The sequence below is a fragment of the Lipophrys pholis genome (assembly GCF_963383615.2).
Source record: "Lipophrys pholis genome assembly, chromosome: 11".
Taxonomy (NCBI): domain Eukaryota; kingdom Metazoa; phylum Chordata; class Actinopteri; order Blenniiformes; family Blenniidae; genus Lipophrys; species Lipophrys pholis.
This window is the reverse complement of record NC_137631.1, coordinates 6,985,096-7,012,201: the sequence shown is the minus strand read 5'-3', so window position 1 is coordinate 7,012,201 and position 27,106 is coordinate 6,985,096. Positions and strand designations below refer to the sequence as shown.

Here is a 27,106-nt window from a genome sequence, read left to right as displayed (position 1 = left end):
CAGCTTTCACACTCACACCTAATGATACACACTCCTTTGAACCCACATTTTCAAAATCCACAGGGTTAAGGCACTACCTGGATCCATCTATCAGCCACAGGAGACAGGTCCTGTCCCTGAGGGCCTGGCTAAGAGCAGGGGCGGGGGGGGGGGGGGGGGGGGGGTCTGGATGAGAACCATCTGGTGGAGAGAGAACAGGGAGGGGAGGGGGAGGTCTGTTTGGTTACTACTGCAGCAGGCAGGCAGGCAGGCAGGCAGGTCTGCTGGCCACACCACCAGAACAAAAGGTGGGCTGTAATCTGGCCCCCGCGGCCCCACAGGAGCCCTGGGTCTGTCTGCCCACCCCCCAGCGCCACACAGCTGGGGTTAGGCTCAAAGCTTCAGCCAGCCCTAGGATGGATTTAAGGTATGGATGTATGCTTGTCACACAGGAGCCGGCTTTACCTTCAGCTGAGTCTGAAGACGAGGTGAGCTGCCTCTGTCTGTCTAACAGCCACAAATGAGCAAATTTAACGTTGTCAGAGGGAACAATGCAGGAAATCCACATTTATTCACTTTCATCAACGGTGAGAGGTGAGACGTGGTCAGAAACTGCAGGGACGTTGTTCAGCAGCTGTTTGAATGAGACAAGCCCTAAATGATGGCTGTTTTGCTCAAATACACAAATATTCTGGCAAAAACCAACCATCTCCTCTTTTTCTCCTCTTTGAATTTATGAGTCTGTGTGGAAGTCTGTCCAGCTCACATGAAAGAAACAGATGAGGTAAACAGGTCTTTTCCTCCTAACCTGAATCCCCTCGAGCTTTTAGAAATCTGTCGACACATTACTGATGATCCAGCGTGATGTCAGACATCACTTCATTTTCACCCGCAAATAAAAAATAAAAACCCAGAGAAGCATCAGCCGGAGGCTTCAGAAGCACGACGGCGCGAAAAGAAGGCGCTCAAATCAGATTAGGAATTAGGATATCACACTTATTTAATGATGAAGGGACTACAATTTAGGCTCTCGAACAAACCCCCTGAACATCTGAGACGCTCTTTCAAATTAGGGATTAAATAATTATTTTACCTATTTTGTTTCTCTTCTGCCCTGTTTGCAAAACATTTCAAGTGAAAATGCATTGTTTTTGCGTTTTCCTTTTAGAAAAGTTCTGTGTTTACACGACAACGTTTGGAAAACGATGTCTGTTTCCACTAAAATGGCAGAAACGCTGAAAACAATGTATTTTTCACGTCAGGCCTCTTGTGGTGTTGTTTATGTAATGATGCCGCACACATGCACGCAGAGAACAATAGGTTATAAACACTAACAGACATTTATATTGACAGACCAAGTTGGATTGTTATTATGGGTGACTCAACTATAAAACTTAAAACTACCCAGTGTTACTGTCCATCTACTTGTGCATGTGCAGAAGTATTTACTATGGCCGTGGTGCACAGGTGCTTTCAAATAGTTCAGACCCCCTCCCCCCAATTTAACACAATATAAAAAGTAAATTCACACAGAAAATGTTATATTAAGACAGGCAAGTAATCCGTTTTTAAAAGTGTTTTGGTGCCTGGTGAGCATTAACTCGTACAAGATTCCACATTGTGGTGAATCAATGAATTCACAGTCCAGCGTCTGTGTTTTTCTTTTATTCGCCACAGCAGCGGCAGCGGCAGCTGATCTAAATACATGCAGGGTTTACCTGAAGTAAACTTAGAAAGTTGTCCACTGCTGCTGCTCATGACATCTTTATAGCTTTTGCTATAACTGCTGTCGGATGGAGAATGATCAGGTTTTAGCTTCAGGGCCAAAGACATTTCAAAACTGTTGTGATGGGCTGAAACTGCAGCATCCAGACGTATCGTGTCCTCCCTTCAGAGACACACAAACTGGTGCATGTTTGAGTCACATTTAAGTCTGATTGTGTCGGTTTACAGCAGTCATAAGAGAAAAGCTCAAATCCTCCTTCCAAAGCAGAGAGAATCTGAGCTCACCTGACTGCACACTAACAGCCAGACTTGCAGACACAAGCGACCACAGAGGCCAAGTCCTTCCCATCAGCCGGCCAGCTGCCTTCCCGTCAGCGCTATCATGCTGCACGCTCATATCTCCGCTGTCGCCTGGCTCAGAGCGCCGCTCAAATTACACACAACTGCAGTGGTCAGGCCATCTGCGGTGCATTTATTAAAGACTTCAACATGACAAAGTATAATCTGGTGGGCGACCGGAGCAAATCAAGAGCGGTGTGATGCAAACTGTCGCCGTTTGTCTGCTGTACTTCTGAGAGGAGTCACACAGAAGATGCACTGTCACCTGAAAGCAGCCATCGGGAGCAGAGGAGTCACCACTGGAAAGCTCTTTGAGCCTGGTCACAGTGAGTCATCAAAGTGTGCTGCGGCTGCTGGATGGAGAAGGTTTCCCTGAAGCCCCACACACACACATTTCAATGTTCCCTTGAGAGAAGAGCAAAGTCGGGTACAGTCCCTCCACCCGGAGGCGTGTGGGACCCCACAGGCGAGCAACCAGCCCGCTGTCATGAACTGGAAACTTTCACAACTATGCGAAAACACAATTTGGCTTTTGACTGGTTCAAATGTTCACGCATTTAAAATAAAAACCATTAAGTCACTGACGAGGGATTTCCGACGGCTGGATAGGGACCATCCATCTTCTATAAGTAACTAATGCAAGTTTTTGAATGGTTAATGGACTTAAAGTGAGGAAAATGTCTGTGATTCTAAAAAAAAACTTCACCTACACCTTCGAGTACATCCTGGACAAGTTCCTCACAGAGTCACCAAAAAACCTTAACAAGCAAGTAGATTGTGTCAAGTCGTATAACCAGTCTATTTAATGCAAAACTACAGTCAACTCAAGTATTTCTATAATAACTTTCCTCAAAAAACAACTGTTCAAGGTAGTGGCAGTATCTAGCAATGCTAACCCCCAGATTCCACTGCCTGCGTTACGGCGGCACCACACCAGGCGCTCCAGCCTCCGCCATAACCTACTTGGCTGCATTTCTACAGCGTCGTGCTGCGGAGCGCTGCTGACCGAGCCGGGTTCGCAAGATCACGAAGGATTTGCAGCATTTCGCAAGAGATCACACCATGACAACTGAGGACACAACAACAAAACGCAAAGAAGTAAATGTTTGTAGCGGGTGATCGTCCTTCAGTGAACGTAAAACGCAGCGCGGCCTTCCCAGGTGGATTAACAGTCATAAACTAGAATGGGGGGGGGGGTTCAGAGCGCCTGTCGTGGCGCAGGCGTTGGAATTCGGGGGTAAAGCGAGTTTGACATTTAATCTCTTATCCCACTCGATCTGAGATGAAACCACAATAACCCCCACAAGATTGGCTTACAAATAACTTATTTGAAGGAAAAGCTTCAGGAAATCGATACACTGAGCCTGGAAACATTGTGACGGGACGTGAAAGGCAAAGCTTTAGCATTTAAAATCTGACAGTTATTGAGGTTTGTGATTAAAGCCTTCAAACGGCCCCTAATACTCGTGGAAACATATTTACAACACTCGACTATAAATTGTGCTAAATTTGGACCGTTTTCATCCCCCTTTTTTAATAGACGAGTGTTACTGTTAACCTAAATTTACATTTAATTAACAGAGAAGTCCGTCACCAGGAGCATCCCAGCTGCTAACCAATACACATCGGTGCCTCCTCTAAATAAAATCACTGGGATCAATCTACGGACGGAGTAAAAAGCCGATCGGGCAGCCAGAAGGAGGAGCGAGTGTGGGGACACAGTGCAGACTGCCTGCAGTTCTCCACACTCAAGATAAACAGTCATATAAATAGATGTCTCTGGCCAGAGATCCTCACCAGCAGGGAAAATTACATTCAAAACCCAACAGTAATTGAATATTTTAGGAATTCTTTCCAATATGAAGGATATTCTGCGTTACACGATAGTTTAATGGAGAGATTTGCCCACAAGGAGATTAAAATGACCTCCAGGGTACCCTGCTAAGTATCTATAGGTGCTATACTGAGGGTGAAGATGGCTTGATGTTTCTCAGATGTAGTTTAGTGGCTTATTTCATGAGAATACATCAAATGTGTGAACTGCTGCATCCCATCGAGAGCCCTCTACCGGCTCGATGAATGATGACGAGCCGCTTTCGCCCTGCAATGCCGTTGACCTTGAATCTGATGTTAACACAATGTCAGCGGGCTGCTGGCTGCACTCCGAGAGGGGATCCAACACGGAGGGATGAATAGTGAAGGAGGAGAGTTGTGAAGGCAGTCACTATTTCGGGGGGGTTTTTTCGGTTGGAGGAACAAACTCAAAGCTTTTCCATTTTAGTTTTATCTTCACAGACTGACAATTGAAGGAACTGATCCTCACAGCATGGTGCCGTTTAATTCAGATCTTAATTCACCCATCAAATGTAGAAGGCAAAACATTTCTAATCACTGACATGTAAAAAAGAACAGGGTTTCAAGAATAATATCCTCCAGTGGTCTGCAGGTGCCCCTCCCTCCCTCCACTCATCCGGTTGGCGCTAAGCTCCATAAGTGAATCCAAAAAGAATGACTTATCTGAGTCTACAGGCTCTGACACAAATGTTCTCAAACCAAAGCCCGACCAATACGTCTCCTGCTAGAAGGCCATATCTCATCCTGAAAACGGCTCTCATTCCTGTTCCAGACCTTTTTACGGATACTGGGACGGCTTTAATATCCACGCCTGCTCATCCACAGTGACTTTAGTAAGTAAACAAGTAAAATAAATCCTGACGTAAGCGTGTATACACGTTGAGACTTTATTCCAACACAGATATGTCATCAGATGGTAAACTTTCCACAGAAAGCCAATCGTAAACAAACTGCGTGTTGCACTGCCTCACCTATTTTTTATTTTTTTTTGCTCGCCTCACTTTAAACTATGTACCTATGTACCCACAGACAGGTGATTGATGGGGAAGTGATTACAGTCGTGCTCCCACACACACAGGATCTAGTTCCTCCGAGAGCACTGTAATGTTCCTCTATCTGTGTTATTATCCCAGAGACCGTTCAGCCGAGGCAGGTATTCAGTCAGCCTGCAGGAGAAGTGCTACCGTGTCCGCCTGACGGTCAGGTTCCACCACAGCTATGTTGGAAAACAGAGCAAATACCAGTCATTGGCGACACGTGTAATACACACCTTGTCTTCGTATTGTGCAAGAGGTTTTGCAGGATGTATGGCCGTGTATGGAAACTGCGAAGCATGAGCAAAAAAAGCACGTTTCTTTACTGGACTCTGCAAAAGGGTTCAACGGGGTCCAGAGGACGAACCGTACTGCCGCCCAAATGCACAGCAGCCTCAGTTTATCTGACAGATCTCCACATGGGACACACATGGTGTCAACACACACACACACACACACACACACACACACACACACACACACACACACGACATCCCGTCTGTCCCGACAGGATGCTGCGATCTGCGGAACAAAATGGCTGCCAGAGATCAACAAACTGGAGGGGACTCACAGAGAACGCACTGCCCTTGAACAGACCTTCCCCAAAACATGAAATTCCCAATGAAATTCCATAATCCATAATCCACTATTGATTTATAATCCTGGGTGGATTAGGGGCATTCGACGAGATTTTCTTTTCCATCAATGCTGAGATTGGACACCGCAGAAAAACCATTTCTAGGTCACATTATATATATATATATATATATATATATATATATATATATATATATATATATATATATATATATATATATATATATATATATATATATATATACACATACACACATACATGTAAAGAGTCATATGTGGTAAAGCTACGGCTAAATATAGGGTTTCTTTTCCCCAGCCTGTTAAGACATTCCAGCTTTAGAGGGACATTTCTGTAATCCATTTCATGCCCAGTCTTATGAGCTGACATTCCTCAGCAGAGAAATAACCTGCTGACTTCTCTTTGGATTTCATCAGGCTTTTGTCACTTCCGCTCTGCGAACTGAGTGTCTAATTTACAACATATGAAGTGTATTGAGCATCAGTGAAAGCAGCAATACCAGATTAGTTAAGAGGAAATTTCTCTTGGAAATCTGGAGAGAAATACACGAGAGTTTCTCTAAAAAGACTCCAGAGCTGCAAAGATACGCATTGCATTTAATAGTCCCATGCTATTATGCCGTGGTCTAAAGGTCTATCAAAAAGCTAAAGCTTTGCTTATGAACATCAATCATTCGGTGGATCAAGGATGCCCTCACAGTTAAGTGGTTTAGTCCAGATCGAACAAACTTTCCACCAAATGTTGTGTTGGCATATGGGAGTCTGAATGTTGCCTTCCAAACTCTGTAAAACCATTTCCAAACGGATGCTGGTGCATTCCTGTCAAAGTATGGACACAGGACAGACCAAAGATCTTTAAGCAGTCCAAACACAATATGGGAAGGAGCCACCATCTCCTTGAAGCAGTTTGTATTTTGCTGGTGTCAACATGTTCAAGACAGAAGACCCTCCCAGGTTTTAGCTTTTCTTGAAGATTTTTATAAACAATTAAAAGTTCTTAACTGGTAAATGTCCCACTACATTCACCTCACAAGTGCATTTAGCTCTGAAAATAGCATTTTTGAAGTGTGGAAAACTGTGACACATACTAGATATCCGCAGTTGAAAGTCTTTGGTTTTAGTCGATTGCCATCGATAAAGAGCTGCACTGATAATATGTTCTTCATGAGAAAACAGCATAATCATGTGAAATATCTATGAAACTGTTTCCTGTGTGGCAAAAAAAAAAAAAAAAAGCTTCTGAGTTTAAACAAGTCAGGCAATGAAGAAAGCCTGACAATGAGCCACTTAACTTTTTCTATTGAAAGGAGTCATTTGGGGACAAAGGGTATCCCAGCATGCATAGTTTGGTAAACAACATTCTGGGGTTGCATTTCTCGTTAAAAAAGAAAAAAAACTAAACAAACACTTTCAGTCAAACAAACATTGTCCTGACTCCAGAAAGAATGTCTATTAGCCAAAAACCGGTGATGTGGTTAATCACATTGGATGTAAGTCAGACTCTTCCAGCGCTGCCTTTTAAATATGTACAAGGCCTCGTTGTTGTTTAGTCTATGTTCAAAAGTTTCCAGAAAAAAGAAATTACCCAAGTAAGGACTTTGTATTTGCTTTTTTTTTAGATCAGGTAAAGATAAGACAAATAAGACCAGCACGTTCACAAATAAAAACTATAACTTTCACGGTTCACAGGGAGCTTTTAAAGCTATACTGGCCATTCAGAAAAGCAGCAAGAAATTGTCAGATTCACCTAAAAATAAGAGCAACTACAAAAAGATGGTTGTTTCGAAAGATGGCACGATTGTTTTTGAAAAGACAGAAAGTTTGTTTCTAAGACACAATTCTATCAAACAGCAAGTCTTGGTCTGTTTATTTGGCCTGAAGCAAAGGAATCATGGTATTAGGGCAAAAAGGGTTTACTTAATAAGATCCACCTGCCAACTGCGAACACTACCTGAAGATGGCGCTTTGTATCACCAAGCAGTCCACTATCAAAAACATTCCACTCTTTCATACTGGGGGGCTAATGATGAGAAAAGTGACAGCATCTCAAAGCAAAATTGCCTTTTTCAGTCATCAGACAACGATTCCTGCAACGGCCAAACAAGAAGTACAAACTTCGGAATGTGTTTGTGTTAAATGTATCTCTTAACAGTAGTTCTGGTTAATGGTCCTTACCTCTAACACGGGTCCTGCTCCCAGGATGATCTGCTCCACCCCGCTGGCAAACCCTTTCTGGCTAAGAGCCGTCAGGTGATGAATAAGGAAGTTGGTGCTTTGAGTTTTCCCAGACCCACTCTCACCAGAAATGACGATGCACTGGTTCTTCCGCCGCTGTAACATGGCGTGATACGCCACGTCAGCCACGGCATAAATGTGAGGCTCCAGCTTCCCCAGCGCATGGTTGTCATACAATTTGACATATTTAGGGTTGTAGATGGGCAGGAACTGGAAGGGGTTAATCACGATGAGAATACTCCCAATGTAAGTGTAGATCTTTTCCTGGCGAAAGCGTGCCCGAAGGCTTTCCAAAATGGCGCGCTCCGTAAGCTCTGGGAGAGCACACAGGTCCGATGGCGGGTCGCTCCCTGCAGGCTGGGGGAGGAAACCCCGTTCCACCATGTGCCGACGTTCCTCAGTCACTCGCAGCCACATCTGCAGGCTGCCTCCATAGTGAATAGATCCATCCAGGTTCTTCTCTCGGAGGAGGAAGCGGTAGTCCTCTCCGCTGCCCAGGCCGCTGCGGTTCTCCAGGGCCGTTCTCGGCCACAGCATCATGCGCTGGACTGGGCAGTCACTGGGGTTGAGGATCCACTCCTCCCCGCCGAACTCCTTCACCTCGGCCAGCACGTAGCATTTGGTGCGCTCCAGGCGCAACCGATCGATGAGGCACTCGATGGCTTCAGCCGCCGTGGTATTCTTGCGGGCGCTGACGGGGCAGTAGATGGTACCCTCGGCCAGGGAGCCTGGATAGACCCGCAGGCTGAACTCCTGGTCCTCCAGCCGCCGCCGCATGGTGCCACTGATGGTGGCCATATTGGCGCTGCCGGCATAGCTGCAGCCGCCATCTTGTAAGCTCATGGCGGCGCAGCAGGTCCCATCAGCACACTGATCCCTGGGACCGGAGGACTAACTCAGGACATCCCAACTGGAAAAGAGACGGAGAGAAAAAGATTATTAGGGTTAAACTGGGAAAAATAATGGTTTCATATGTCACTACACTTCGTCCAAGCCTCGAGCATTTCCAGTCCAACTGAGGCCCAGCGAGGTCAGTAGAGTTACAGAGATTTCATCCTCCCCATGATGGAGTGGGCCAACTGAAAGGGCTTTCTGTGTGGGAGCGTAAAAAGGAGCCACTATCTCAAAACGCAGCAAAAGAGGAGCTTGAAACGAGAGGCAAAGGGAGAGACAGGAACTGATAGCTATTCAAAACAATGAGGAACAGTAGCTGCTTCATGAATTTAAAGGCTATTGGCTTATCAGGGCGATGTAGTGTGTGTGTGTGTGTGTGTGTGTGTGTGTGTGTGTGTGTGTGTGTGTGTGTGTGTGTGTGTGTGTGTGTGTGTGTGTGTGTGTGTGTGTGTGTGTGTGTGTGATAATCCAATAGCTCTAGCCGTGTGCCAAGATTAACAGCTGCCACCCTCCACACAAAAGTAGCAGTAATGAGAGCACAATGCCGTAATTCACCACTTCCCTGTTGATAGTGGACACAGCACTTCATTCTCCCACTCTTACTCTCTGACACGCACACACACACACACACACACACACACACACACACACACACACACACACACACACACACACACACACACACACACACACACACACACACACACACACACACACACACACACACACACACACACACACACACACACACACACACACACACACACACACACACACACACACACACACACACACACACACACACACACACACACACACACACACACACACAGCTTTTCTGATGGACTGGTGAGCCGTCCAGGGTGTACCCGACCTTATACCCTGTGTCTCCAGCCATGTCACATGTAAAAGATGATACACGGATGGAGAGATTGTACTTAACTGAAAACCTAATTGAAAATATTTTTATAAAATACAGCCAACACAGACTGAAACCCAACAAAAGACCTTGATTTATTAAATTGGCTATGTTTGCGTTTATTCTTTTCTCTACGAGAGCACCTCATCAAACCGTCAATGAATCCTGTGATCTGCATTTTCAATATGGCAAGTTTTACCCTTTACGCATTTACTGACACATCCTGAACAGTTGGCAGTTCGGAGCCTTGCTCAGGGACCCACCCGATGCCAGTGGGATTCAAACGGGCAAACTTCAAGTCTCCTCTCTCTAACCGAACAATCCCGACTTTCAAAGCCATTGCAAACTGCATGCAGTCCATTAACAGAGCAAAAGGAGGGGGAGTCGCTCCAGACGGACACTCCTCTCCCTTCCTCCTGCCGTCTGGAGTAATCCTGACCACCTACAGCAGTCTGCAGCGGCCCACCACTGCCAGACGGGGACAAAGAGAAAGAGACAGCTGGCTGTTTGTAAGAAACAAAGGGGTGGACTGTGAGGGATGAAAGACATGGCGGAGGAAGAGGCAGAGCTGAGGAACAAGCAGAGATGAGAGGAAGTGCACGTCTCAGAATAACCGAGGCAACTGCTCGCTGGGACGGTAATGAGCTGTTCAAAAAAAGGTCAAAGAGTCCGGCTTCTTATGCAGAAATGTAAATACTGTCGGTATATATGTGCGGTGTGAAGGGTGCATTTTTATCGATAATGTAGAAAAACTTATCCAACCGATTGACAGATAATCCTGAGCCACAGTAACGTAGATAAATAATGTCAACAAATAGCAAAAGAATATGTGATGTTGCAGTACACCCGATGACCACTTGGGAAACTGGAAGCGACTGATGGACAGCGCTGTTTAATTTTTTACTTGTATGGTATGAGTCCATAAGTAAATGAACCACACATCGTTAAACAGTGTGAAACTGGCTTGATCACTGTTGGTGTTGGGATTTCACTTCAAGAACTCTTAAGTTTGCGCTGGCTAAGATGGAATTACAATTTGTACACCTGAAGTAGTTCCTTCTTACCAAGCTGAAATGTCAAGGTGAGTCAGAAATTTTAAAGAGTTTTTTTTTTTTTGCTTGGAAAAATTTGTAAACACAATTATACCTCCTACAAATTGATCTGTTTGCTCCATATTCCATAAACGAACTTGAACTTGACGTTCTCTCTGCAGTCGCAGTGCAGTGAACATGCAGTTTCTGGACTCACTCGGCTCTCCAGCTGCTTTGTCTTCATCAGATGTCAGTCCAACTCAGGGAGTCATTAAGCTGGAAAACTGCAACTTATGGCTGCCGGTGCTGTCGCCGGTCTAACGTCAGCCACAGAGGGCAGCAGGCGTGCAGCTTTCACAATGAGGATGAATGACCAACACATGTGAATCCCTTGGGACAGCGAGTACAGGATTTGTGTGAGTACGAAACAACATCTTTCCTTTTTTTTTTTTTTTTTTTTAATAGATTCAAATAAGAACATGGTAAATCCCTCTGTCTCTTATTTCTGCATTATCCAAGTCTGTAGTGATCGGCTCATTGCGAATTATTGTGAGTTTGAGCCCAGGACTGGGCGGGGCCATTCTCCCTAGTTTTATCTCGGTTTTGTGTTTTTTTTTCCTACCACAGTCTATAAACATGCATTTGAAGCTAACTGGTGACTCTAAATCACTTGTAGGTGTGACTGCGAGTACGTTTGCTCTGTAATGGACTGGTGACCTGTCCAGGGTGGACCCTGCCTTCATGTTGTTAGCTGGGGTCACCTCCAGCACCCTGCGACCCTGAACTGAATAAGGAGGAACAGAAGATGAATGAAGGTTAGGGTTCCAGAGGCAAGAGCTTCTCCAAACAGACTATGGCACAAGTGACTGATATTATGAAGCTGTGTGGATGTCGGAAAGAAAAGGTCATTTCTGAAAGAGTGTGTGGCCATATCACACAAAATAAAGAGCCACTGATGGACTATTTGGATTAACCTTGTTTGGAACACAAGGCAGCAGGCTTTTACATTTAACAGTTTACAAAAAGATATCTGTGAAATTCTGTCTCTGATAGAGGGATCCCGGGTGTGAAAAGCTTTAAACGATTATAACAAACACAAATACAAGAGCGAAGCAAAAGGAACATTGACTACAGACTTTGGTCCAAAGAGTGTCATTTGAACAAATGTCAGCAAGGATTAATGATGATGTGGAGAACTCAAAGAGAACATGGGACCTTTTTATTTTTTTATATAAACAAAACAGTTGTGACACTGAAGAGTCAATGACTGTATGATATTGAATGCCAAATAAATGTACATCAATGTTGTAAGGAGAAGCAGTCGTTATTGGCTCAAAGTTCTTATTATTGTAATTTGTGAATTTTGTAATATTATTGTAATTTGACTGAGCTATCTTTTATTAAATCTTTTTTCTGTATCTTGCAGTAGAGCCTCATCTGATTGCAAGAAGTCATGTTTCGATGCACCTCAACATGCTGGACCAGTTTAGTCTTCTGCAATATCTATATTATTTTATGACGAACGACAAATCTTGTGAGTCGACTTTCTGCAAATCGAGCAGTTTGCTTGGAATCAAAAGAAAGAGGGTTTACTCGGGCGCAAACGTTATCCACAGGATAATTAAAGAAAAAGACAACATGACCGCGAGGGACTCAACAACAAAAGGGTGCTCTTTGAGGAAAATACCTCTTTTAAAAGCAACACAGATGTCGACGAAATAAAAGGATATTGCGGATTACCAGTTTAAAGGTTAGGAGGCGATTCCAAATCTCTACTTTGGGTAATGACTTTTTTTTTTTTTTCCCCTCGTTCTTACATTGCTGTGCTGCTCTCAAATGCTAAAACCTTTATTTTGAACCCCCGCTCCAGTGACAGAAACAGACAACAAATCTCCTGGGCAGTTTTGAGAGAATTAATCCCAGTCAGCCGTTCTGCGGCGACTCTGAACTACCAAACAAAACATCAGGACATGCTAAATAAAATGTCATTTCAAAATACACAAAACCCGCATTGAAAACTGAGCCTGGTTTGTCGCTGCCTCTTGTCCCCCGACGGCCATGAGGTTTCCCTGGAACATCGCGACGATCCGGTGAGGGGACGGACACACGCTCCTTTCAAAAGGTCGAGAGTCAGACCCAGAAGTCAAAATCGCAACAAACAGCACGCCATGCAGCTGCAAAGCTGACCGCCAAATTTCTTAAGGGGGGGGGGGGGTTGGTGTTTGAAAAACCTTTTCTGGCATTTCCTCGAACAGCTGCACGCCGTGAGGTCATTCATGCAGGAACTGGACGGCTATTAGACACGAAGCCTTCCGCACAATGCATGGATGTGACCTTCATACTGTATGTTCAGCGTTTACCACGAAAACCGGCGCGGGGTTGTGGCGATGACGACAGATGAGGCTGGGGAGCGACATGCGTCGGGTAAACGAGCGAAGCCGAGGCGATGAAATGATACAAAAGAGAAAGTTGCGCAAAGAAAGGATGGAGGTGATGGAGGTGATGGTGGTTGGGCCGAACGATCTCTGACGTCTTGTTTTGACAAGGTCGAATCTGAAGTGCTGACAGCGCGTCGAGATAAGGCCGTGAAGCTGAGGCGTTGGAGAAATGAGCGTGTAGAGAGACTGAAAGTGTAAAGCTCGAATTAATGAAAGCGTGCCAGTCACTTGACTGCTGGACAGGTTCAAACCGGGGTCACAGATACTCACAGCCGCGCGCTGGAAAACTGCAAGTGTCGTAAAACAGGACTCCTTCCAATTAGACATCAATATTTAAAGAGAAGGTGACAGAGGGGGGGGGGGGGGGGGAGTGGAAAGAAAAGGTTCAAATCGAGGAATGTGGGGTCACAGAGAGGAACGGTGGAGAAAAGCAAAGCAAAAACGGTGAAAAAAAAAAAAAATGGACGGATATTTTCATTCTTAAAAAGCCAGCTGAGCTGAGTGACGATCCAACGGCTCCTCATCAACAGGCGAGACAAAAGGAGCAGCGTTCAGCTTCAAACGCTGCGACTGCGCATGCACACAGTAAATAGTTCCTCCGGTAGATCCACAACAACAGCGATGTTCGATATTCTCCCGGGACTATATTGTTTCTGCCACTGCTGTGTGAACGCGCCACGTTTTTCAAAAGTTGTCATGTACATGCGAAACTAAAGTGTTTGCAGATTTCTTTTTATGTGCCTTGTTCGAACAGATACGAGGCGGAGTTGCATTTTAAAACCCCACGTAATTTAGTCGAGTGGGTGACATAAAACACTGAGATGACAGTGAAGGGTCGAGCGATCAAGAAGTTCGTTAAAATCTCCTGTTCCTGCTCTAAATCTTTCGGGTTTTCAAGAATCAAATCTTTGACGACAGCCAAAAAAATACAAAAACACAGATTAAATATGCCATAAAACTACAAACGTCATCCACAAATTAACACAATAATTTCTCATCGATCGCCTGTGGGGGTCGGTTGTTCACGGCAGTGAGGACATTAACATACAGTAACTTACTGCTCTGAACACACTACATCTTTTATGATCTTTAAGATGATATAAAATACTTGGGAGAGCTGCCAGAGTCTTCAGGAAGACATCCAGGATATGTAATCGCAGGTCTTCTGAGATCCCGCTGGTAAACAGTAACACTGCCTCCTCTCTCACAATCGCTCCTCACGGATGCACCAGCAGTAAACACCAAACCTCGGCATTCCTCCACACTGTTCACACACACACTACTTCATTTAGGCCTCAATCCTCCAGCACAGGAGCCCTCCTCCTCTCTCCCAAACCAAGGCTTGTACCATCCCCGTTAAACCGAGGATAATTGCGTCAGTACAATGAGAATTACACGGTGACACTTCACATCTTATGTCTGTTCTGCCAGATCACTCATCACACAAGATCAGCTGTGGTTCACGGCGCAGCATCATGTCTTTATTCTCAACAGGCTTCTTCTTGATCTGCGGTAGACTGTAAAGCTTAAAGACCACACCCCAAAGCATCATCTCAGACCAACACCCTGCTCACAACAAACCCTGCCATCCAAAAACCCTTGTACTTGTATATAGACAAAACAAATAGAAAACATCTCCTATCTGTGTCATCTTGAAGGAATCAATTCACACTATACTGTATACCAATTCCAGGTATGGATATGACAACTTCTAATTTCCATTAGTAACATTCTGACTTTCCAGGACAGAAACTCTTTTAACTCGTTTCCAAGACGGGATAACACACTGGATTTGATCTTTTTCTTATACAGCCTTCTTTAATTCTTCACCTGACCACTTCAAACCACTTTTCACACAAGTAGCCGACTGCCACACCACAACGGCTTCACGAGGGCAAAGTGCCGGCCATGATCACATCCTGATCCCTTCAGACGGCTGCATTTTCAATCCGTCTCTAAATGCGGCCATTTATTGAGAATTTTCGCCTGCATGGTTGGATGGTTGGGTTTGCTTAACTAAAGCCGGTGGTGTTTACTGGGAATGCAACACGAACGAAGGCTGAAGAGGCAGAGTAGAAATGTGCTCCGGGAACTTTAGCTGAAAAGTTAAAAGGTTAAATATGAAGAAAAAAAAAAAAACTAAACTAAATAATAAACGCTCTGTGTGTGTGTGTGTGTGTGTGTGTGTGTGTGTGTGTGTGTGTGTGTGTGTGTGTGTGTGTGTGTGTGTGTGTGTGTGTGTGTGTGTGTGTGTGTGTGTGTGTGTGTGTGTGTGTGTGTGTGTGTGTGTGTAAATTCCTGAATTCCAGCGGGCCAGCAGAGCTCACAGGAACTGAGCCCACACAGACACAAGCATCTGCCAGAACCCAGCGCTCACAGTGCCGAGTCATTTGGTGCAGCAGTCTGAAGTGTGTCTGTGAAAGGAAACTGTGTGCGAGATGCAATTTCTGAGACTGACAGATGCTTAAAAATAAATAAAAAAGGACTGTCCGGGTGGCTGACCAAGGTAAAGTCAAGCACAAGTGAAATAAAAGCGGCACATTAATAGCAAAATGATAAAATACAGTATAAACATAGTGTGTGTGGGTTTTTTTTATTTTTTATTCTTGTTGTGGCACAGAGTATCCATGATGGAAATGTCTGTTTTCACAAAAGTATTATTGCAGAAAATGACAACAATCTCAACATAAAGCCAAATTCAATGATACGCTCTGGTGCAAAAGACAGTTAAATGTCAAAAAAAAAAAAAAGATTTCCTAATTCAAAATGCATGTTTTTATTAACTCACCCCAACAGCATGACTCTGAGACTAATGCTAGTTTGCTATCTTTCATAGCGGCATCACTGATATCTCAGTTCAGGTCTCAATGTTGTGTTCACTACTCCTGCGATATATGTTTGTAAAGAAAATCATTGCTTTCTTTGCCATTTTTATTATTTGCTTGGCGGTTTGGTGGGCCAGATCGGAGCCTCTTGTGAACTGGTTTCGGCCCACGGACCTTATATTTGACATTCCTGCTTTAGAGGACACTTCCCTCCACAAAAAAAAAGCTGGAATTCAATGAAAAACGAATAACAGCACAATGACAAGTACAGAAAGCAAATCATGACAAGACATGAATGTAGGAGGGGAAATGAAGGCGAGCGATGAAGCCCAGTGGCAGGGGCGTTTCCAACAGTCGGTGATCCCCAGGAAGGAAGCCGGCTCACAGAGGGACACTTTTAAGCTGCATCATTGATATTGATGATATGGACCAACTGTCAGTCGGTTCTGATCGGCCCCCAACAAGAAGAGACTTATTGTCAGACTGTTTAATTAAAGGGGCGCCAGCATATTGTCTTTTCTGACAGAAATTGACTGATGGTCATAGTCCGTCTTCTCTGGGGGCCCGTCCTTCCAGCTCGAGGGCCCTCGGCATGTGGATATTTCGGTCTTTTAATATGACGAACACATACAGTGTATTTAACCCTCCTCTGTCAGATTCACCGGTCAAATCATCAGTGTGCTTTATAACTCCTTATCATGCCTACTACATAGAAACTGTTCATCGCAAATTTCCCAGCAAACTGCACAACAAAACGCAGTTAAAACTACAACACAAACACTTCCAGGTCTGTGTGTTCCCGAGCCCGGTTAAATAAAAGAGTCTCAAACTTTCAGCTGTTTCTGAAGCACCACAAATCCACACGGAGACACGATTTCAACAAATGGAGAAGACTTGGAACAACGGCAGGATTTCCCAGAAGTCGACATTCCAAAGTTCCTCCAAGAGCACGGGGACAAGTTATCCAGGAAGTCACAAAGGATCCAAAGAAAACATTGAAATTACTTCAGGACGGTATCAATCCTGAAAGGCTCTGAAAGGCTCAAGAGAGAAAAATGGCATTTAAGAGGGACAGGAGATGAAAATCAGTCCTGTCCCACAAAATTACAGCTGCTCAGGACACCTTGTGCACCTCCAGTTCTTCCATAAAAGATATTTATGACTAAATTCGGTGAGTGAAATACGGGTGTAATTCCCTGGCTGACCAAAGGGGGCAAACCTGCTTCCAGTCTTTTGTTTTCTGGTCTGCTCTCCAAGATTGGATGTTAGTGCCAATTCTCTGTTGAGTTTTACGGTTAGTTTAGTCCCATTACATTTATTGTAACCAACACAAAACTAAAAATGATCATTAAAAAAAATGGATTTCACTGATATAGCACTTGTAAAACCGCTTGAGCGCGCCCCAAAGCATTTTACACCATTAAGCATGTTCACTCATTCTCATTCTCATTCTCTCTCACACACACACACACACACACACACACACACACACACACACACACACACACCCCAAAGGAGGCGGCTGCCGTTAGAGGTTCAGTGTCTTGCTCAAAGACGCTTCAACATGTGGACTGGCGGAATCTAACTAGCAGCCACACAATTGAGAAACAACCAACTTCTCCAACGGAGCCAAAGCCGAACTCCACATTAAAACCTCCAGTCCGGTACAGATGTGTCACTCAGGGCCCAGTTTACACAGCAACGATTTCAAGTAAAAAATTTAATTTCTGCTGTTTTCCACCACAAAACATGTTAAAGGATAACAGCTCATAGTGATATACGTATACAAATGTTTTTTATGTTGCATTTATTATGTCTCATAACTACAATTTATATCAGCAGTCATCCTATTACATATTTAACAGTTCAGCATTCATTCAGCAAATTTATCCCTTTAAGCCGTTTTCAACAATTTCAGATTTTTTAGTGATTCTAGCTTTTTCAATAGATCGACTTTTTTTTTTTTTTTACAATTTTAGATGATTCATGTCGTAATTTCTCTTCTTTAGACCTTTCCTTACTAAGCAGTTTTTAGCAATTATAGCCGTGAATCCATTAAAACAGGCTGGTGTGCAAATATAATAAAAATAATATTAAAGCGTTCATCATTTCCTGTCAGCGGCAGTGATTCACTGAAGCTGTAACTGCTCATCGATCCCAGGTCACCTTATATAAAAATAGACGGGTGGCTTTTCTGCATCACATAATAGCCCAAATCAAGGCTGCAGGGGCTGAAGTTCAACCCCAGCTGACATTGGGGGAGCGGCAGGATACACCTGGGACAGGAACAGGGACAGGGACACACACTTTCACGTCTGAGTCACAGGAATGACTGTGTGTGAGGAGAGACGACATGTATCACAGCAGTAGGTTCTCCCCATTGTGAGGCGAGAGTAAACCACTACTCCACCAAACCACCATCTGAGAGTGTATCTGCGTTTAACAAAAATAACTTATGCATGCGTTACCAAAAGCGAGGATATTTTTACAGCACTGTGAGGAAGCTCAGTCCCTCAGTGTGTGCACGTTTAAGATGTAACATAAAGCCTTCTCATCCTCCCTCCCCGTCTTCTGTCCTTTCATATTGTCCCAGAGGGAGATGACATCACCTTGACTTGCTCCGCTCGCCTCACACACACACACACACACACACACACACACACACACACACACACACACACACACACACACACACACACACACACACACACACACACACACACACACACACACACACACACACACACACACACACACACACACACACACACACACACACACACACACACACGAAGACCCCCCTCCTCGCTTACAATCAGACGTCAACTGAGCATCCCTGTTGCTATGGTAACATGAAATCACTTACACACTCCATGCGTATCTTGTGGGGGTTTTTTTACACACAAACACTTTTCAATATTTATTAAGTACTTGGTGCACAGAGTTCATTCTAATGAACACTGGAGCAGTTAATGTTTATTTTATTTATTATATTTGTCCTCAACTTCTTTTTGCATTTCTTATAATACATTGGAAATGTGGCTGTTGAGCCTGAAGCAGTTTAAGCTGCATTTAATTCATGCAACTGTTGATGCGGACAGCCAGTGCAAACACTTCCACCATAAATGTTCTAACTGAGTTTATGTAAAATGCTGCACGCCGCTCAGCTCTGTGCTCCTCTTGTTTCAGCAACCCGAGCCCCAGGAGACACCGAGGACAGTGGAAGTGATGAGCAGCCCCTCATTATTGATCCGAGCCTGCCAGCGGAGAGAAAATGTCGACCTCCCTGCAGCGAGGTGGGGCGTGTCCTGCAGGTCCACCGCATCACATCTGGCATACATCTCGCATACATCTCGCCAGCAGGAGCTGACATCGGTGTGCGTTGCGCTAACAAAGGGGGAAGGTTGCATCACGGGCGTGAGCGATTTGAGAAGTTGCTGGTTATCGCAACAACAAAGCTGCCAATTAAAAGAACAAAAACCGGCTTCTAGTGACAGTGAACGACAGTGAACCTGATGTAATATGAATTCCACCAAAGACAAACATCTTCCAGCTGCAAAAGGATTATTAAACACAATTAGGATCTGTAGTTATTGTGCATTAACTTTACAAAACTTGAGTTAAGGTGCACAAAATGTAGCATGTGAACCAACGATAATGTATTGTGACAGTGATAAATACACTTAACGCGATGATGTTTCTTTTGTTCTGTCTGGCTTGACCTTCACTACACAACCTGACATGACTTTGATGCATAACAGACAAATTCTGCGTGCAGCTGAACATTGAGATGCTCCACGTTGACAAAGGAACACTGTCACTTGAGTACTTCAATACTCACATTATCCTTGCTTCCATTATGCTCATTCAGCTCTCTGCACACAATTTGACCTCACACACTTTTGTAAAGTATGAGTACTAGCCTTTAGGTACTTGACAATAACGAGTATCGATAGGAGTACTTATCAAATGCCATTAAGGCTAATTTATACTCCATACACGAGCCTCAACACAGCCTCTGTATCGACTCTACGTGCACCTCCAGTGTACTAGTAGTAGTACTTAGATACAGTACATACTTTAATCATGTTTGTCATGTAGCATCGCTCATGTGTGAGCCCCGAAACTCTTTAGCATGTAGCATTTAGCATGTAGCTCGGGGTAAAATCCCTGATAAATGACTTATAATAATATAATAATAATGAGATACACTGTGCATCTCATTTTGAAAGGTCAACAACTTCTTTCATTCAGAATCAAAGTAACAGACAAATAACGCTGCAATCCCAAAATACTGGTAGAGTAAAAACCATCATGCATTAAAATAAAATGGTGTAAAGATTAAACGTAATTCCTAAATAGTTTGGTTGAAAATCTAAACGACGTGCCAATATTTTCAGGTTGGAAACTGAACACCAGGATTTGGGATCACTTACAGTAAAACTTCATGTCTTGCTGTTGCCTTGTTGAATAGAGGTGGACGCGAGTGTGAGCCAAGGACAAGCGGCGGCTCTCCCTCAACCTGAGCGAGACCAAAAGAACCCCCCCCCCCCCCCCCCCAAGTGTGTTTGCATTAAGGCGGCTTCATCTCGGGACTCGGACAAGAGATGATCCGCCCGCAGCTTTGGCTCAGAAAGGTGCGGTCAGCTACTCGCCATCCAGAGGAGCTATTGCTGCGCGACTACCGGTCACCGCAGCTCAGTGGAAAATGAAAGAGGAGAAGTTAATGGGGCGGGCAGGAACAACAGACGCTCCCCGAGACGAGCGGGCTCTGGCTTCGACACGACCGAGGAAACCTGCGTTCGAAATGTCAACGGGCCGACCACGGACGTGCCATCGCCTGTGCCTGTAACCACGGCGCAGTTACCCAGAGGAAACAGTCCCCCCCCCCCCAAAAAAAAAGCTCGCGTAACCTTGCCAGGGTCACAGTGTTACTAATGGCTCCATCATCCTCATTGATCCTTCGATTCCCACCTCTGTTTCCCGTCGGCCTTGAGGCCCCCGTGCTGGGATTTGCATCTGTTGGATGAGGATCAATACCAGCCTCTCCGTTTCATCCATTAGACATCCACAGTTTTTCATTTTCAAATAAGTCGATGGTCAGATAAACTCCGTATTTCCACTGTGGAGCGAGAGGGCGTCACAGCTTTGGCTAAACGGCCCGGCGTCTGTATGGGAAGCTCGCGTTAAAAAGAATAACGAAGCGCATTACTGGCTAACTGACTGTCCATAAATGGTCGGAGATGTAAAATGTCACAGCCAATTAAACAGCCACAAAGAACGCGCTTCGCTTTCAGCCATTCATTTAAAACTGCTTTCTTTTTTTTTCCTTCGGCTAAAGACGCTCGCTCCGAGAAATGCTCGTGGACCGACAGCTCCTCATGCATAATTTCTGCGCTGTAATAAATGGTGAGGCTTTTTTTTTTTCCAGGGAGATCAAAGCCAAGCGAGTCTGGCCCGAATAATGGCTCTCATGGCGCTGGACCAGAAAGAACCAAACATGTCACGACTGGCAGGATGCACACGTCGAGTATAAGGGGGGGGGTTATGCTTTTGGATTCAAGATGCAGAAACTGGCGTCAGACCCAGTGAAAGCTTTTGTGACGTCTGGTGAGCAGATTTGGGAAAAATCGGCGCGTCCAGTCAGGTCCGATTAAACATGCAGCACGAGCCGACAGGTGAAGCATTGCGCGTGAGCGCGCGGCCACTTCCTCTCCCGCCGCCGTCAGCGAGGAGCCTGTCGCTTTGGCTTCAGGCCACCGCCGCTCATACGCAATCGGACAAAAAGAGGTCAGCCACTAATGTGTGCTCTTGTGCTGCATGAGTGTAAAAACACATAAAGGCTGTCAAATGAAGCCCGAATGGCTTCTGTGATGAGGAGGTCTGCAAAGCTTGAAACTGCACACTGACCACTGGACAGTTAGAAAAAGGCAAAAAAAAACGTTGGGTGCCTCAAGATGGACCAGCAGTGCTTCTTTAAATTGAGTTATAGTATCTGACAATCAGCAGATTGGAGCTAGAATTGGACGTTTACGTCCACGTTTCAGGTTCTGCTTTTGACAGCAGCTCTTAGACGTCCTCAGAAAAGCTGGAATGTCAATGTCAATTGTGCTTATTTTTCCCCACAGCTATAATTCTCTTTGAATATCATTTCAACCATAAAAATGGCAGAAGCATCTTTTTGTTTTCCCACTAAACATTGGCCAACAACATAAAGAAAAAAGCTGCTGTGTTACAGCATACGCTCCCATTTGCTGCCTTTAATAGTTGTTCGATAATGCATGTGAAAGAGTTTTAAAGGAAATACCCAAAATCGCTTCAAAATGACAAAATCTATCTGATCCATCGTTTCCAAATTTGATCAAATGTATATTTTTGAAAATAATTATGGGAATTGATTAAACTGCAGCCAGAAGAGCCTGGAGCAACTTTATGTTCACCCTCAAACTAGAGCAGGCTATTTCAGTTTTGTGGATATAAGTCCAGTATTATCTTAGTTTGGGACAACCCAACAATAATAAAAGGATTTTCTTCTATTGCACCACATTGCGGCCAGTGTTAATAATCCCTTCTTCATGAAATCAAGATCCCTCATATTTTTTTGGAGGTGCAGTTGTCCAGGTTGAAGAGCTGGCTGAAGACGACTGGAAAAAGTCTCGATCCTCTTCATACAGTCTATTTCTGCTTCCTTCTCTCATTCTCTTTACCATACAAACTGTTTTTCAGTTGTGGTGTAGAATAGAGCCGTTTTAATGTTTTTAATTTTGAACAAGCATTTTCCAGCAGATAATGAAGCGACAAGCGTCAAGCACACAAACACGGGTGCCGACGTCTCTCTGTGGAGTAAACAGTGAGAACACGGATTAAGAAAGATGGGCTTCTATGACAGCAGAAGTGTCTGTAAACACTTTGAAAATCTGAATTCTGAGTCCGAACGTTGCTAAAATGATCCGTGTGAGGACAGATCGTGAGGAAGATGCCCGGTTTTTGGGCTTAGATACGTACAAAAGCACACAATTATATAGTGAGTTAAAGCAACTGGAAGCTTTTGCACAGCTGATGGAAATAATTCACCTGTCTGAAATATGATCAAAACATGTTTCACATTAAGTCAATAAAAGTAAATGTCATGAAACTGAGAAAAGATCAGTAAAGTAAGTTTTATAAGACTAATATTTGTTTTTAAGTGAAGTTGATTAAATTTGGCAGTTGGACATGTTTTGAAAGTGAAAGAAAAGTTTTGAAATGTGCAATAGATAGTCAGAACATGATTATTACCATTGTGTAAAGACACTTGCTTAACACCACAGCTATGTATTCAAGTCAAGATGGCTGGACATGATTACCCAACTCTGGGGCAATCTTAGTAACTTGAAAGTTGCTGATTTCGCATTTTACTCAAGAAGTGAGTAGAGCCAAGTGGGGCCGAAGCAAATAGCAGAACAGCTGGTACTCTAACTGGCCCACTGAAACCATGGAAAGACGCCAATTTCTGAGATCAGAACACCAATATTCCCTAAACCGAATCAGAAATACATGCGAGGAGCCTGTACCCACGCAGCCTGCCAGTTCCAAATATCTGTAAATTATCAGCTGGTTGATGGTTTAAACGATATTTAAACCAAATTTGAACATCATATAAATACTGTATCAATAAATGAATTTTTTCATCCATTCGTCCATCGGCCAACACCTGTGGGCAATGAAGGCCTGAATTACAGGATCAATTTTCAAGTAAAAACATTGTATTTTTGCATTTTCTTTGAAGAAAAGTTTTGCGTTTACACAGAATCGTTTTGAAAACGATGTGCGTTTACAAGGAAACGGCAGAAACGCTGAAAACGATGTAATTCCCATGTAGGGCCACCAATGGGTGCTGTTGTTTGTTTTTGTAGTGAAGCCACACACACGTGCGCAGAGAAAAATACACTATAAATATGAACAATGGCGAGTGCACGACCATTCGTAAGCATTTTCAGTGGCTCCGAGCACCACATCATAAAACCGCCTTAAAACGATCATAAAACATGAACCGATCCAAAACAGGATGGAGCTACAAAAACAGCCCATTAAAAAGAGATTGATTAATACATCAAATAAATCGCGGGACAGCACAAGTGCAGGACATAAAGTTCTGTGGGAAGGCGAACGTACAATCGGGAAACATCCATCGCGTCCTTGATATGAATCAACAGATGAAGAGGACAAGACGCTCCGGGGCCGACTCCCGTCACCGTGAGTCATGAGGCCATCTTGTCGAGAAGCTGCATCAGTCATCTGACGGGAAGAGGAACCGTCGTGCTCTCTGTGGTCAGCACGGACGCACGGCGCGAGAGTGAAGCTGGAGGTCAAGGTCAACCCCCTGAGCAAGCCACCGAGTTCAGAGAAACATCGGACGTGTGATTAAAAAAAAAACCAAGTTAATTAGATAAAACTGATTACAAATGAAGCAGAAAATAATATATCCACTTGCACAAAAGCCGAGTTCATGTCAATAAAAGCCAAGGTGAGGGAGATGGACAAAAATGAGCAATGAGACTGGACGAGACGTCCGAGCTTGCACAAACTCTCCTCGTGAGCTTGTAAACACTTCACTTTGAATGCTGAAGTGGAACAACGTTTTACCCTTGACCTCCGACCCTTCACAGGAGCTCTGAATGTAAGGAGGCCACGTCGTGTACAGGGGTCCTTCAGCCACCTCTCCAACACACAGTTGCAGGAAAAATGAGGTGTTCCATTAAGGGAAAGCGATTACTGTGCACGGTAAAGTGGTGCAACAGCTTCCGAGAACTGTCCGTCTGACGTTTTGATTTGTTTTCCGAGGTAAAGCCTGCATTGTTTGCCTGAACCCCACCTATTGTGAATGCCAGGCCAAATGCGGCCCGGCCGCACACAGTAACAATGCACCGGCTTCAAATGTGAACATTCACTGGTGGTCGTATGTGCAGTCTCACTCTTCTTCTTTTTTTTTTTTTGCACTCTCCAAAAAGAGGAAGGTAATCTCAGTCTTTGATGGGCCACATCAGCAGGCCACGCTCTCAGAAATCCAACAGGAAATGACTCCCTAATTAAGGAAGATGTTTCAAGGTCCTCTTTTTGTTCGGGTGAAACACGACACGATGACATGCGAGAGGCTGCGGTCACTTTCACTTCCGCTTCAGGGTTTTCAGTTGCAGAGTTCGCTGCTGCGAGGAGTTCGCTTCCCCCGAGATGAATCACTCTCCTGTCACGCATTAAGAAAAGACTCGAGCCCTTTCAAACGACAATGACCTGCACAAGCGAATGATACCAAATCCTGAGCGCATGAGTGGCGTACGTCGTTGCACTGAGCAGGTCAGGCAGACATGGGAGTGGTCGAGAACAAGTCAAGGAGACGACTGTCAAGTGCAGAGCCGAGTGCGATAGATAATAGTGGGACTCGGCAGGATATGAGGCCGGTTCAACCTCTCATTATAATACTCATTCCAGAAAGAGAGCGGCTTGGGTCGCTCGGCTCGAGGTGATAATCATCACATGGAAACACCAAATGTTTTTAAAGCCGCAAGCATGCGCAAGAACACATTCCTGCTCGACCCCGCTGACTCAAACGCATGCGTTTCCCTTTCCTCGGCTTCTGACTCTGATTGGAGTCTTGATTTTGATTCAACTCGATGATCAAATCAGCGCGAGGGCTACAGGAAGTAAAGAGTTGCAACGAGAGCAGAATGTGGCACGCAGTGCGATTCTCATCTTCTTTTATCTTCCCTCCGTGGCCAAGTGATTGTGTTATTAGGTGAAGACCTCTGGCGCTGAACACTCCGCCGCTTCCCATCATTGGAAAAAAATGGATGAATCTCCAAAAGAGACGGCTGCAGAGACGGTGTTCTGTTCTGACCCCGGAGGCAAAAAGTGGGGCTACAAAGAGCTCTCTGGCAAAGACGGCCCCAAATAGTCATAAATCAGGGGCTTACCTCAACCAGATCAGCAGCATATGTCACAGTTACCTGATCTCCAAACAGCCTCGTGGACAGAAATGAACTTTTAACTGCAACGGGGCCATTTCTGAACAATAGACTGGAGGCAAGCTCAGCATTAAAACAACCATTTACTGTGCTGGGGTTTTAGAAGGAACTCCGACGACCTCCTTGCAGGTGTATTTACGACATTTATTCCTGCCTTTGGATACACATACAGACACGCAAGAGGCCTCTCGTCGAATAAAGCATTCGTTCTGTCCGTCTCCATAGACTCCGATTGTGCCTCCTTAATAGCAGCATTATTTCTACCTTTTCACCATGTCTGGCTGAGTTCACGCGTCGATCATGCATACATTGTGGATAAATGAGTTTTAGGTAAAAAAAAAAAAATCTAGTCATTCCTAATGTTTTCCTGCATCAAATTAATGAAGTTGTCATCATCCACCTGCAGATAGCACACACTAAAACTCCCACGTATGTGGAATGAGGTTATATAGTAAAGCAAACAGATCTCAGAAGATGCACATAGAGAACATGCTGCAGGTTCTCCATGTCCGCCTCAAAAAACCTCCGACCTTGACTTTGAAATCTTATCAGATTTATGATTAAGAGTTGACACATTTCCCCATCCTGCTGCACAAATAGAGATAAGATTTGAAGTTGAAAGCTGTTTATTTATTGATAAATTATCACCAAAATGCACATGCTCCTCTCTTGTTGCGTCGTGGACTGAAGAGTCTCTACACAACAGCACCCACCCCCACCAAATAGGAAAATCTCATTCACTGATGTACGGAAAAATCTCACTGTGCTTTTCCTGAACCCAGATGCTTAATGATTACATCCCTGGTCCTGAGGTTACCATGGCAACAGCCCTGGCAGGCGCACCCTCCGTGCCCTCAGAGTGCAATCCTGCACAGATTAGATAGGACCATCACACAGCGCCGGAGCGGATTATATCACAGAGACGGGGAGTGTGTGACAAAGTCTCAGACTCCAGACTGAATGTGACGCTGCACTCCAAGTGGCAGGATGCCTTTAAAAAGCCCCTTGCGTGTTTTTCTGTCAGCTTGGAAAAAAAAAAAAAAAAATGAAACAATTTGAGGTTGGGGCAGGAGAGAAGGGAAGTCGAGGGGATAGTGGTGTCGAATTGCTCAACGGTGCCTGCCAAATCCCGCAGGATGATGTCAGAGATGCTCAAATACCCCTCTAATACAGTAATAAGGCTTCGTGGCCGACGGCGATTTCTGATGGGGACGGTA

At 44.5% G+C, this 27,106-nt stretch overlaps 1 protein-coding gene across 9 annotated transcripts in view; it reads right to left on the bottom strand.

The window, feature by feature from the left end:
• The window catches only part of LOC308116890 (unconventional myosin-IXAa-like), a 155,495-nt gene that overhangs the window by 106,017 nt on the left and 22,372 nt on the right, over nt 1–27,106 (bottom strand). For all 9 annotated transcript variants that reach the window (XR_013935798.1, XM_080475360.1, XM_080475366.1 and 6 more), the window contains exon 2: nt 7,722–8,691. Coding sequence is in view for 8 of the 9 variants with exons in the window: in XM_080475360.1 (XP_080331486.1) it covers nt 7,722–8,624 (903 nt within the window). In the remaining variant the exon portion in view is untranslated. The remainder of the gene's footprint in view (nt 1–7,721; nt 8,692–27,106) is intronic.